The sequence below is a fragment of the Anoplopoma fimbria genome, chromosome 22 (assembly GCF_027596085.1).
Source record: "Anoplopoma fimbria isolate UVic2021 breed Golden Eagle Sablefish chromosome 22, Afim_UVic_2022, whole genome shotgun sequence".
Classification (NCBI taxonomy): Eukaryota; Metazoa; Chordata; class Actinopteri; order Perciformes; family Anoplopomatidae; genus Anoplopoma; species Anoplopoma fimbria.
In genome coordinates this window covers 5,969,190-5,983,738 of record NC_072470.1, presented here as the reverse complement: position 1 = coordinate 5,983,738, position 14,549 = coordinate 5,969,190, and the positions used below count along the sequence as shown (strand labels likewise).

At 35.4% G+C, this 14,549-nt stretch overlaps 2 protein-coding genes across 2 annotated transcripts; one reads left to right on the top strand and one right to left on the bottom strand.

Annotated features, from left to right (window-relative positions):
- Positions 1-10,251: 10,251 nt before the first annotated feature.
- LOC129111571 (small integral membrane protein 11-like) lies at positions 10,252-12,231 on the bottom strand. The gene is made up of 3 exons (XM_054623565.1): positions 12,144-12,231; positions 11,052-11,267; positions 10,252-10,390 (listed from the first exon to the last, which is right to left on the bottom strand). Exons 1-2 carry the CDS (start codon positions 12,156-12,158, stop codon positions 11,079-11,081), a joined length of 204 nt encoding a protein of 67 aa, XP_054479540.1. The 5' UTR covers positions 12,159-12,231; the 3' UTR covers positions 10,252-10,390; positions 11,052-11,078.
- Positions 12,232-13,372: 1,141 nt separating this feature from the next.
- On the top strand, positions 13,373-14,544 carry mettl21a (methyltransferase 21A, HSPA lysine). Its single transcript, XM_054623564.1, has 3 exons — positions 13,373-13,611; positions 13,721-13,832; positions 14,080-14,544. Exons 1-3 carry the CDS (start codon positions 13,465-13,467, stop codon positions 14,475-14,477), a joined length of 657 nt encoding a protein of 218 aa, XP_054479539.1. The 5' UTR covers positions 13,373-13,464; the 3' UTR covers positions 14,478-14,544.
- The last annotated feature ends 5 nt before the right edge of the window (positions 14,545-14,549 follow it).

Genomic DNA, 14,549 nt, shown 5'->3' with positions numbered 1-14,549 from the left:
CACCTCCTCATTCTGGGAATTACACCTAAAACTCACTGCACCAAATAGGGATTGAACCTATAACCTCCTGTCTCCTAAGCAGTCGTCCATCTCCTGGAGCTATCTGCTCTGACACTTGACTCTGTTTCTTTGCATATTTCACCTCCTCATTCTGGGTGTTAGACCTAAAATTCACTGCACCAAATAGGGATTGAACCTATAACCTCCTGTCTCCTAAGCAGTCGTCCATCTCCTGGAGCTATCTGCTCTGACACTTGACTCTGTTTCTTTGCATATTTCACCTCCTCATTCTGGGAATTACACCTAAAACTCACTGCACCAAATAGGGATTGAACCTATAACCTCCTGTCTCCTAAGCAGTCGTACATCTCCTGGAGCTATCTGCTCTGACACTTGACTCTGTTTCTTTGCATATTTCACCTCCTCATTCTGGGTGTTAGACCTAAAATTCACTGCACCAAATAGGGATTGAACCCACAACCTCTAGTCTCCAAAACAGTGGTCTATCATCTTGAGCTATCTCTTTTCTCACACATTGTAGAGTTTTTTAATATATTTGCCTATTTTGGGTGTCAGACCTCAAACTTTAACGCATCACTGAAGGTTTAAACTCATGACCTCCAGTCACCTTTCACCAGGATCACTTAAATCAAATCAAACGCTTTCCTACAATATTTCACTCCCTCATCTTGGCTGTTGGATCTTAAAAATTGACCGCGCCGCAGGATGGATCTCACGACCTCCAGACTCCTGAGCAGTCCTCTATCACCGTGAGCTATCTGATCCGACACGCTGACCAGCTGCAGCTCCACATGTTGTTCTGCAAAAACAAACTGTCACTCTTCACTATAAGGCTGCTTCACTTTAGTTCTTAGTGTTTATAGTCTGTTGAGGAAACAGACTTCACCTCACGTCGTATCAGCACGTCCACTTTGGGTGTGGATCCTTAAAAATCTCTGCGCCAAATGAGGAACGAGCTCACGACCTCAGCTCTTCACAGCAGTCTGCTAACTCACTGAGCTATTTGGTCACGCCGCCTTCACTCCACTCAAACACATCAAACCTCTGGAAGAACCAAACACCTACGACACTTTTCAACAATAAAAGGTTGTTCTGCTCATTTCAGATATAAAATAAATGTCCCGTTAGCATCACGAAGCTCCTTCAGTTCTGTTGAGGAAACAGACTGGACCTTCCTGAACCAGAGTCTGGATTTGAACCTTTCACCTCATAAAGACAAGCTTCAGTCTCTACCAGCTCCTCATCCTGGTGAGCTATCCCTGAGGGTGACCACCGGCCGTTTGTTCTGAGGTTTGTTCTTCTCACTGCTGAGGAGAAAACTCTGAGAGTCTGAAGACTGAGGTTGACTCGACAGGAGAGTCGGGATTGATCCTTTCACCTCAGACTTTCAGCCATCAGCCTATCAACCCCGACCGTGTTGAGATCATGTCCATTTTATTCTGCTGTTGTTTTATTGTTGTTTTTGGTTTAATCTGCTGTTTTCTTTTTTTCTGAAATGCACTTTGTAACCTTGTTAAGAAAAATGCTTTATAGATAAAGTTATTTGTATTGCTGCATCCTGAGTTCCTCATTGACATCAGGAGAGCAGAAACTCAACACATCTTCTGTCACAGGATGAAAACACATCTGTTCTGAATGCACTTTGAATTTTAAATCAAATATTATAAAACAAAATTCTTGCTAAATTCACTAATTTGATTTATTTTGTTTTTGGATTTGTTTTGGACCAATCCAGCAGCTGTTGAATTGAAATTGTTATTCAGAGAATAAATAACATGTTTCATAGTTTTGTTTAAGCAGTGATAGCTTAAAGCTGGACTTTTGCATTGTCACCAGCACTTTCACTGTGAATGAGAAGTTCTCAGTTTTATCTTGATTCAATCTTGACCACTTGAGGTGAAAGCATCAAACCCCGGCTCTGGTTCAAGAAGGACCGTTCTGTTTCCTGAAAAGAGTTGAAACACTAAAATCAACAATAAAACAAACAAAACTGTATCATGCAAGTAAATCAACTTCAGCAAATACAATAAGAGAGAGAAAGATTAGTTTTATAATCTTTTTTTTTAAATTCAAAGTGCATTCCCGTTCTCGTCTCCTCCAGGCCCTTCATGTGTCTTTGGTCATTCAGCAGTCTGAAGAGAAAACAGAGACATACTCTGTTTTCATTTTCGACATACTATGACTCTTTTTTCATATTTCTTCCACATACTATACTATGACTTTTTTCAACTTCTTGACATGCTATGCTATGTCAAAAAGCATAGCATAGCACATACTATGACTTTATTGACAAACTATATTTTGACTTTTTTCACTTTTTTCGACATACTATGACATTTGACTATTTTCACTTTTTTTCGACATACTATGCTATGACTTTTGGTTACTTTTTTCAACATACTATATTATGACATTTTTAATTGTTTTCGACATACTATACTATGACTTTTTCAACTTCTTGACATGCTATGTTATGTCAAAAAGCATAGCATAGCACATACTATGACTTTATTGACAAACTATATTTTGACTTTTTTTACTTTTTTCGACATACTATACTATGACTTTTTTCAGATTTTTTTCCACATACTATACTATGACTTTTTTCCACATGACTTTCCCACTTATTTCGACATACTATACTATGACTATTTTCACTTTTTTTCGACATACTATGCTATGACTTTTGGTTACTTTTTTCAACATACTATATTATGACATTTTTAATTGTTTTCGACATACTATACTATGACTTTTTTCAACTTCTTGACATGCTATGCTATGTCAAAAAGCATAGCATAGCACATACTATGACTTTATTGACAAACTATATTTTGACTTTTTTCACTTTTTTCGACATACTATACTATGACTTTTTTTCATATTTTTTTCCACATACTATACTATGACTTTTTTCCACATGACTTTCCCACTTATTTCGACATACTATACTATGACTATTTTCACTTTTTTTCGACATACTATGCTATGACTTTTGGTTACTTTTTTCAACATACTATATTATGACATTTTTAATTGTTTTCGACATACTATACTATGACTTTTTTCCACATGACTTTCCCACTTATTTCGACATACTATACTATGACTATTTTCACTTTTTTTCGACATACTATGCTATGACTTTTGGTTACTTTTTTCAACATACTATATTATGACATTTTTAATTGTTTTCGACATACTATACTATGACTTTTTTCAACTTCTTGACATGCTATGCTATGTCAAAAAGCATAGCATAGCACATACTATGACTTTATTGACAAAGCATAGCACATACTATGACTTTATTGACAAACTTATTTTGACTTTTTTTTTTCACTTTTTTTTTTACGACATACTATACTATGACTTTTTTTTCAGATTTTTTTCCACATACTATACTATGACTTTTTTCAACTTCTTGACATGCTATGCTATGTCAAAAAGCATAGCATAGCACATACTATGACTTTATTGACAAACTATATTTTGACTTTTTTCACTTTTTTCGACATACTATACTATGACTTTTTTTCAGATTTTTTTCCACATACTATACTATGACTTTTTTCCACATGACTTTCCCACTTATTTCGACATACTATACTATGACTATTTTCACTTTTTTTCGACATACTATGCTATGACTTTTGGTTACTTTTTTCAACATACTATATTATGACATTTTTAATTGTTTTCGACATACTATACTATGACTTTTTTCAACTTCTTGACATGCTATGCTATGTCAAAAAGCATAGCATAGCACATACTATGACTTTATTGACAAACTATATTTTGACTTTTTTTTTTTCACTTTTTGACAAACTATATTTTGACTTTTTTCACTTTTTTCGACATACTATACTATGACTTTTTTTTTCAGATTTTTTTCCACATACTATACTATGACTTTTTTCCACATGACTTTCCCACTTATTTCGACATACTATACTATGACTATTTTCACTTTTTTCGACATACTATGCTATGACTTTTGGTTACTTTTTTCAACATACTATATTATGACATTTTTAATTGTTTTCGACATACTATACTATGACTTTTTTCAACTTCTTGACATGCTATGCTATGTCAAAAAGCATAGCATAGCACATACTATGACTTTATTGACAAACTATATTTTGACTTTTTTCACTTTTTACGACATACTATACTATGACTTTTTTTTCAGATTTTTTTCCACATACTATACTATGACTTTTTTTTTTTACTATACCATGCTATGCATAGCACATACTATGACTTTATTGACAAACTATATTTTGACTTTTTTCGACATACTATACTATGACTTTTTTTTCAGATTTTTTTTTTCTTGACATGACATACTATACATATGACTATGACTTTATTGAGAAACTATACTTTGACTTTTTTCACTTTTTTCCACATACTATACTATGACTTTTTTCCACATGACTTTCCCACTTATTTCGACATACTATACTATGACTATTTTCACTTTTTTCGACATACTATGCTATGACTTTTGGTTACTTTTTTCAACATACTATATTATGACATTTTTAATTGTTTTCGACATACTATACTATGACTTTTTCAACTTCTTGACATGCTATGCTATGTCAAAAAGCATAGCATAGCACATACTATGACTTTATTGACAAACTATATTTTGACTTTTTTCACTTTTTTCGACATACTATACTATGACTTTTTTTTCATATTTTTTTCCACATACTAAACTGACTTTTTCCACATGACTTTCCCACTTATTTCGACATACTATACTATGACTATTTTCACTTTTTTTCGACATACTATGCTATGACTTTTGGTTACTTTTTTCAACATACTATATTATGACATTTTTAATTGTTTTCGACATACTATACTATGACTTTTTTCAACTTCTTGACATGCTATGCTATGTCAAAAAGCATAGCATAGCACATACTATGACTTTATTGACAAACTATATTTTGACTTTTTTCACTTTTTACGACATACTATACTATGACTTTTTTTTCAGATTTTTTTCCACATACTATACTATGACTTTTTTTGACTTTCCAGACTTTTTTGGTTACTTTTTTCAACATACTATACTATATTGTTTTGACATACTTTTAATTGACATGCTATGCTATGTCAAAAAGCATTTTACTATGACTTTATTGACATACTATATTTTATACTATGACTTTTTTCCAGATTTTTTTTCAACTTCTTGACATGCTATGCTATGTCAAAAAGCATAGCATAGCACATACTATGACTTTATTGACAAACAATACTATACTATGACTTTTTTTCAGATTTTTTTCCACATACTATACTATGACTTTTTTCCACATGACTTTCCCACTTATTTCGACATACTATACTATGACTATTTTCACTTTTTTTCGACATACTATGCTATGACTTTTGGTTACTTTTTTCAACATACTATATTATGACATTTTTAATTGTTTTCGACATACTATACTATGACTTTTTTCAACTTCTTGACATGCTATGCTATGTCAAAAAGCATAGCATAGCACATACTATGACTTTATTGACAAACTATATTTTCACTTTTCCCACTTATTTCGACATACTATACTATGACTATTTTCACTTTTTTTCGACATACTATGCTATGACTTTTGGTTACTTTTTTCAACATACTATATTATGACATTTTTAATTGTTTTCAACATACTATACTATGACTTTTTTCAACTTCTTGACATGCTATGCTATGTCAAAAAGCATAGCATAGCACATACTATGACTTTATTGACAAACTATATTTTGACTTTTTTCACTTTTTTCGACATACTATACTATGACTTTTTTTTCATATTTTTTTCCACATACTATACTATGACTTTTTTCCACATGACTTTCCCACTTATTTCGACATACTATACTATGACTATTTTCACTTTTTTTCGACATACTATGCTATGACTTTTGGTTACTTTTTTCAACATACTATATTATGACATTTTTAATTGTTTTCGACATACTATACTATGACTTTTTTCAACTTCTTGACATGCTATGTTATGTCAAAAAGCATAGCATAGCACATACTATGACTTTATTGACAAACTATATTTTGACTTTTTTCACTTTTTTCGACATACTATACTATGACTTTTTTTTCATATTTTTTCCACATACTATACTATGACTTTTTTCCACATGACTTTCCCACTTATTTCGACATACTATACTATGACTATTTTCACTTTTCTTCGACATACTATGCTATGACTTTTGGTTACTTTTTTCAACATACTATATTATGACATTTTTAATTGTTTTCGACATACTATACTATGACTTTTTTCAACTTCTTGACATGCTATGCTATGTCAAAAAGCATAGCATAGCACATACTATGACTTTATTGACAAACTATATTTTGACTTTTTTCACTTTTTTCGACATACTATACTATGACTTTTTTTCAGATTTTTTTCCACATACTAAACTGACTTTTTCCACATGACTTTCCCACTTATTTCGACATACTATACTGTGACATTTTTTATTTATTTCGACATACTATACTATGATTTTATCTAGACTTTTTAAAACATACTATAATATGACTTTATCGACATACTATATTTTGACTTTTTTCGACATACTGTGTTTTTTCAACTTCTTGACATGCTATGTTATGTCAAAAAGCATAGCATAGCACATACTATGACTTTATTGACAAACTATATTTTGACTTTTTTTCACTTTTTTCGACATACTATACTATGACTTTTTTTTTTTTTCAGATTTTTTTCCACATACTATACTATGACTTTTTTCCACATTACTTTCCCACTCATTTCGACATACTATACTATGACATTTATTATTTATTTCGACATACTATACTATGCTTTTTTTTTTTTTTTTTACATACTATATGTTCCGTACAGTGTCTTGTATGTATACATGTTGTAGGCCTACATGTATTGTGTTCTGTTTTGTGTTGTTGGTTTGTGTTGTTGTTCTGTCTCCTCCCACTGTATTCATTTCTCCTTCTCAGATGTGTGCACCTGGTTCCAATCATTGATCATCACCACACCTGTTCCAGATCTCCTCTCAGCCATTCCCCTTTAAATAGCCCCCATTTGTGTTAGAGAAGGTTGTTGCTTTTTGGGTTGAGCTGTGGCAGAGCTCTGGTTGAGTTGATTTCATTGATGAACCTTTAGTTAAAACATGTTGAGTGGAAACAAGACAGGCTTCTACTCCAGATTCATCTTAAAACAAATGTGACATTTATTGAAGGATAACAGGGTATATCGCCCAGCAGTTGTACGTGCACGGGCCTAGCAGTATTGAGAAGTTCAGCAACTAAAAGGCGCTTAAACAGAGTGCGCATCATGTTATATAGACTTTTATGAGTTGAATATGATAGGTCCCTAAAAAAGGAAGGCGGCTCTTGGTTTAGACTTTCTGAGGGCCTTATCAGTTCGTGAAACTGGGTTTCTGTGATCTGGTTTCTCTGCAGCATGAGCTCATCCTTCTTTATGTGTCTCTGTTCCTTTTCCATCGTACGGCCAGGCACTAGAACGCCCTGACCGGAGTATTTGACCTTCAAAGAGAACTCCTAACATTTACCGCAATGTGCACAGTGATAGTGTGATGTGAGAGCATGAACAAAATATACTGTGCTCGATATTTGTATGTGTGCATTTATATTAAGCACCAACACTGGAAACTTGAGAATTGCTCAATATTCATAAATAAAATCACAAAGACATGAAGGATTTGACGAACCTGAAGACTCATCCATAGTTCCCAAGAATCGTTTAGACACCACTCCACCTGCAACCGCCTATACGAGGAAACACAAAATAATAATAATAATAATTTCAAGTTGAACAATATTACGCACATTCAAAACAACCTTGGTGTATAAATGAAATAAAACATCTGCATTGAAAAATTATTGTTTACTTGATTTTCATTTTTTGTTACATTGTTGGATGAGGCCTCCTATTTCCATAAATGTTAAAAAACCAAGTTTCTGTTTGACTGTTTGTTTTATCCCTTTAGAAAAAAATGTATGCATGTTTTTGAATTAATTTAAGTAAATAAAAATATTTTCTTTGGTTTAATATTATACAAACCTGAATTAAGTTACAGCTAAAAATTTAAATTTGAAATTGTAAAAAAAGAAGTGGGCAACAGGTTAAAAACATACAAATAGTGGCACCCAAGACTATATATATATATAATTCAGATGAAATAAGAACAACAACAAAGGAAATGTAACTGATGTTGCTTATTAAGCAATTAATAACTATATCAGCTAAAAATACATATGTCTTTGTGACATAAATTATTTTGAATGGTTACACACACACACACACACACACACACACACACACACACACACACACACACACACACACACACACACACACACACACACAGGGATTAATTACCATAACAAACTATTTTTAAGCATTAAAAAAAGATACACAGAATAATATATCAAGACTGGACATGACATTATCACATTCACCCTTCAGGGTTAACTGCAAGCTGCTTATTTTAAATATTTGTGTCAGTTTAAATATTTGTGTCATTATTCAATTCTGAATAATCAAGAGAATTATTTTTCACAGAATCAATTTCACTCACAGTTAAGAGGGCCAACAATTGTGTCCAACATCTCTAGACCCCTCTGCTAGCTTAGAGACAAATCCCATTTCCCTGGGTCTCTCACAGGTTTACTACTATTACAATTAAGAAAACCACTAAAGAGCTCAGACTGCAGTGGGGAAAGTATTCAGGTTTATTTAAGTAAAAGTAGCAAAACAACAACAACAAAAAATCAGTTTTACAAGTAATAATGCATGGTTTTATATATACTGATCATATATTTTGTGTGTAAAAACTTGGGACGATGAAGGAAGAAAAATGGCTTAAGTATAAATACATAAATGTATAAATAATATATAATTCGGATCTAGTAATAATGAAAATATGGACAAAAATAAAAATATATATATGCGTGTGTAAATAAAAACTGGATAAATAAGTTGATAATCAAACAAATAATATCTTTAATTTATTCCACCCCTACATTTATTTATGTATTTCTGTTTATGTATGCATGTCAATGAGATAGGAAGGTAATAAACTCCGTCTTCAGCCGTACCCAATACAGTAGCATAAAATGTCAATATTTTCCAAAGTACATATTTAAAAAAGTACTTGAGTAAATGTAATTAGTTACATTTCTTCAATGACCCAAAACTGCCACACAATATCAGTATATTCTGTTATTATCCGGTTAACAGGTGAGGTGATGAACTCTGGAGAAAAGTCACATGTAGAATTGATGGACCGTCACAGCAGGGAGAGAAAAATGTAAAAAGAGTAAAAACAATGAATCAGTCATGGGTGGAATGCTCCTGGGAAAGCAGTGAACTGCTGCTTCACTGGAAATGGAGCTTTGAAAAAAAACAGAGCACACATGTCAGAGCAGAAGAGTAGAGAGGATAAAAGAATACTTTTTTTTCCACCAAGAAATATAAAATATACCGGTAGAGTCTTGCCAGGAATATTAACTGCCATAGACATCCAGTGTGTCAGACTATGATGGATCATGAAGTAAAAAACTGATTAATATTTAAAAAAAATTAAGAAATGAGAAAGGAATATTTGGACAGTACTCTCAATAGTGAAACACATTATGACTAATAAAAGCAGACTCATGGTGACACCTGTGGCTTTAGAACAAAGAAGCAATTCATTGGACAAAACATATCAAGTAAGGAGAGATACCCATCAGGATTCCCCCCCGAGGAATTCTGGGAAATGAAGTCAGACCAACGATGTAGCATGTGGAACAAACTGTTTAATATAAATACAAAAGTTTGGCACAAAGCTGGCTCACAATTTACAATGAATATGACAGAACAGATACCATGCTGTATTCGTTAAAATAAGCAGACCTGACTACCATGTGTAGTAGTATTCCGGTGTACAAAGTGAAGCTTGTTCAAATGTGGAGATAGATAGATAGATCAGAGAATTAACAAGGCAGAAGATGAGGCCCGGAAAGGAGTGTGTGCTTTGGAAATGAATGCGAATGCTGAGCCTGCTGTGGTTCATTTACAGTACGTATTTAGAGTACATCTCTGTTTAAAAACAACTAATAAGTCCCTCAGTCCAGTCTCGCTTCAGTGAGACCGCATGGTTTCTGCTGCCATTTATTTTCATACAAAAAAAAAAAAAAAAAAAAAAATGATACCAGAACTACAAACAATCTCCTGAAGCACAGGAAGGTCCTCCTGTTGTCAACCAGACATCTTGCTCATATGTGGAGCAGGTGGCCCCTTCTTCAGGTCAGTAACAGGTTTACCTGGAGAACAGAAAGGGAAATTGATCAAAATCAATAACCTGTTGATACGACTTTATTTATTTCATATTATTATGCCCTCGTAGAAATGAACCACCATGACTGAAAAGATGAGTCTAATCTACCCATACATGTTTTATATCACATGTCCGTGTTCATGCAGCGAGCAGTGCTAGCAGTTCATGTATATCATACAAAGTGTAAATGTCCCCTGGGTGCAACAATGGAAAATAGTAAATTGTTGTACATTATACTGACCCCATTTATAGTACATAGGTCATTCAGGTGAAACTATTGGAGAAACATTTTCGGAGAATCGGTGTGGTTGACATGTTTTGACTCAGATTAGCTTCAGCAATTGTCGGGATGTGATGCAAAAAACAAACGATGGCGGGAATGAGTGTGTCAGGGACCAGTTTGCAGTTTTGCCAAGTGTGATTAAAATGTAAAACAAATAAAAATGTCTCATTATATTCCAGATGTTTTGAACTGTTCTGTAATTATTCAGTAAAGAGACCGGTTCACAGATTTGAAGGATGTTGTAAATGGAGTATAAATAATGAAATATCTACTGCGTGTAAAACAGCAGAACACTTTAAGTTTTAAGCATCCCTGTCGGCACACCTACTGGACAAACATTTGATGTCTGGGTACGGTGCAGTACCTCTGTACTGCAGCTTCTCTCCTCCGCTCAGTCATCCTTCTTGTTGTCTAAGAGCTCCTGGGTCTGCTGGGCGAGCCTCCTCTTCTCCGCTTGCTCCTTCTTCAGGGCCGCTTCTGCTTTCCTACTTTGGTAGATCTTAGTCCCGGCGAACGCCAAACACAGCAGCAGTGTCTTCAGGGCCAGGATGTACAGGAGGAGGGGGACGTTGTCTAAAACCTGAGAATTGGACAGTTTATGTTTAAGGAGGGCTTTTTTTTCCATTATTCTGCCTCCAGATGACAATGCAAACCAAAGAGTGTTTCTGTTGAAGAAACAACTGTTTCCTTTTAATGATTGTTTTTCTTCCAGACATAACTTCACCAATGATCACAGGACACAAAAGAGTAACTTTTTACTCCTAAAGAAAGTTGACCTTTTGTGACTACTCAATAAGAAATGGAAGGGGGGGGAAGGAAGGAGAAAGAAGGCTGTGGAACATTCTGGGACCCTTGAGGTGTTTCTCTCCCCCTCCTCCCCTCCTCCCCTCTTATCCACAAGAGGCCTCAGCTGTCAAAATGGGAGGTGGAAGTGAAAGAGAGAAGCAGCTGCGGACCATGCGCACTTTGGGCTTCTTATTTGTAACAAGTCATGGACACAGTTTTCCATTCCAAAACTTCATTCAAAAAGAAAATGGTCAATTTTTACACACCTTATGATCAGTTTCAAAACTTTATCCTGAATCAATACAGTGCACTCTATAATTCATCACATGTACAATCTATGAAGTGGCATACATTTCATTTATTCAATTGCTGACATCTGATTTAATCATTTTTTCTCAAGTTATTTCCATGCAGATTGTCCCTTTTAACCTCACATACACAACAACAGAGACAGGTGAAGGAATAGACAGGCATTCACACTTGTTTTAAAGGTAACTTATATTCATTTTGCAGTAAGTTTGTGACAGAAGCAGCTTTAGCATTGTGCTCGTGACAGCTGAGACAACCTTGCTTTGTCATAGAAGAAAACAACTACGCACGATCTATTACGCAGATAACCAAAAACAGACATAATATATGCATAAAACATAATCCAGATGCGTTTATTTACCTTCCAGTTGATCATTTTTGGCGTCTTGTGTGTTGAAGTTTCTTGTTTACCGTGACAGCGTGAGAGGTATTAATGCTGCTCTGGAGAAGGCGGGGCTTGTAGTGACCGACCAATGGGAACGCAGTCTCCGGTGACGTAGCATGTGCTGCATTCACGTAACGTGTGGACTCAAATGATAGTGTTGTTCATCCGTCATTGTGGCAATAATGTATATGCACTCTGCGATGATAAACGTGAGCTCACGTATGAAAGTTGTCGTAAACTGTATTTGTTTTCAAATTTTATTATTGATTTAATTGGTTTTTTTTTATTAATTGTGCTAGGTATTCGGAATGCTCCGATTGGACGTGAATGCATCATTGCTATTGACAGACCGGTGTATGTGATACACACCAGCACCTGCTTGAAGGTTCTAGCACTGGGATAAAAGCAAATAAAACCCTTTATAAAGATGCTTTAGGCCAAAATGTGTTTCATTTGCATACTCAGATCCATTTATACTATATATGTATATTATATATTATGAATAATAGCAACCCTTTCATGCATAGAGGTCACTACAGTGGACAGCTATTCAAATGTTGTTTTCTTGTATATGCATGGGTTTTGATGGCATAGTTGCACATCCAAGGCCCCCCTGAGATCAGGTTTGGCTCTGGAAACCACTGGCCCCAGCTCACTGAAGCAACAAATGCAAACAGATGCCATGATGCTGCATGCACACGAGGAACCAAGTACATCTGCATCTACAGTGTCTTGTGGCTTTGTGCCCTGGGTGCTTATTTATTTATTTTTTATCATAAAAGATAGTCTGCACATTTTCTTTGTATATACATATATTATTTCATAGTTTTCACATCTTTATATATCATTTTATTCATTTGTTTGTTAATTACATATTTCTTCAGTTGAAAACAAAAACGCACCTGAGTGAGTCTCTTTGAAAAAGTTCAAATCTTGTTTTTCATGCCATAAAGAGCAATAAAAACACTGACTGAGGTTGTCATCATAATTCATGCATGAAAGGGTTAAAGATAATCACTCATTACACAGTACAAAGTAAGGGAAAAATCAATTTATTTTCACCAAAACCAAGAACAATTTGTAGAAAAAGAAGATTTTAAAACAGGCAATGTACATTGAGGAGCATGCCAGAGGGTGGCAGTAATGAGCTGGGTGGATTTTAAAAAAAAAAAGCATAAAAAGTAAAAAAATACCTTAAAAAACTCAGAGAAGAAGAACAGCACTGCGCATGAACACTGGGGTTAAACCATAACCACACAGCTATGCATTACAGTGAGGTTTCTACTTATTACCCAGCATGGCTCTAGTTCCCTACGTGGAGAATCAGCTACCTGCTCTTTCCAAACTCCACAATTCATCAGCACAGTTTCGCTTCGCCAACCACGACCTGCGTCTGGCGCAGGACTGGAAGAAGCTCGGGGTGGCAGCGGTGGTGTGGGATGCGGTAGGTGAGGCGTTCAGGGGCAACGTTACTACTGTCGTGAATACGCATTTCATTGAGTGTGTATTGTGTGTGTGTGTGTGTGTGTGTGTGTGTGTGTGTGTTCTTCCAGGCAGTCGTCATGTGTATGTACCTGGAGATGGGGAAGCTGGAGCTAAAGGGGAAAGGGGTCATTGAACTGGGAGCTGGCACTGGACTGGTGGGCATTGTTGCAGCACTGATGGGTGAGTATATCCAATAATAAGACTTTGGAGTAAACACACATTACATTACAGTCATTTAGCAGACGCTTTTATCCAAAGCGACTTACAGGAAGCGTATTCAACATAGGTATTCAAGAGAACTACTAGTCACCAGAAGTCATAAGTGCATCTCCTTTCTTAAACAAGCATCTTAAAGAATAAACACTTGTATATGATGTATATGATGACTGGCCTTTTTACAGGGTCACATTGTTGTTGTCCTTTCCAGGGGCCAAGGTCACCATCACTGACAGAGAGCCGGCCCTGGACTTCCTTTCTGCCAACGTGAAGGCCAACCTGCCCCCGGACTCCCAGGGGTCAGTGGTTGTGTCAGAGCTGAGCTGGGGAGAGGGCCTTGAACGTTACCCAGCTGGAGGATTTGATGTGGTGCTGGGGGCAGACATTGTTTACCTGGAGGACACCTTTGTCCCGCTGCTGCAGACTCTGGAGCACCTGTGTTCAGACTCCACCGTGGTGTTGCTGGCCTGTAAGATCCGCTACAAGCGAGATACAAACTTTTTGAGCATGCTGAGGCAGCAGTTCAGCGTTGAAGAGGTCTACTATGAGAAACAGAGGGACATCCATGTGTATCAATCTTTTAAACTGCCACCCAGGACGGATTTGTGACGACCGGGTGTCCTGACCGATCAGTTTGACTGCCTTCTTAGTTGTAATAATTAACTGTTTTTTTTTTTTTTT

Coding starts and splice junctions, on each gene's coding strand:
- mettl21a (XM_054623564.1), top strand. CDS start 13,465: ATGGCTCTAGTTCCCTACGTGGAGAATCAGCTACCTGCTCTTTCCAAA. Junction 13,612..13,720: donor CAGCGGTGGTGTGGGATGCG/GTAGGTGAGGCG, acceptor GTGTTCTTCCAG/GCAGTCGTCATGTGTATGTA. Junction 13,833..14,079: donor CATTGTTGCAGCACTGATGG/GTGAGTATATCC, acceptor TGTCCTTTCCAG/GGGCCAAGGTCACCATCACT.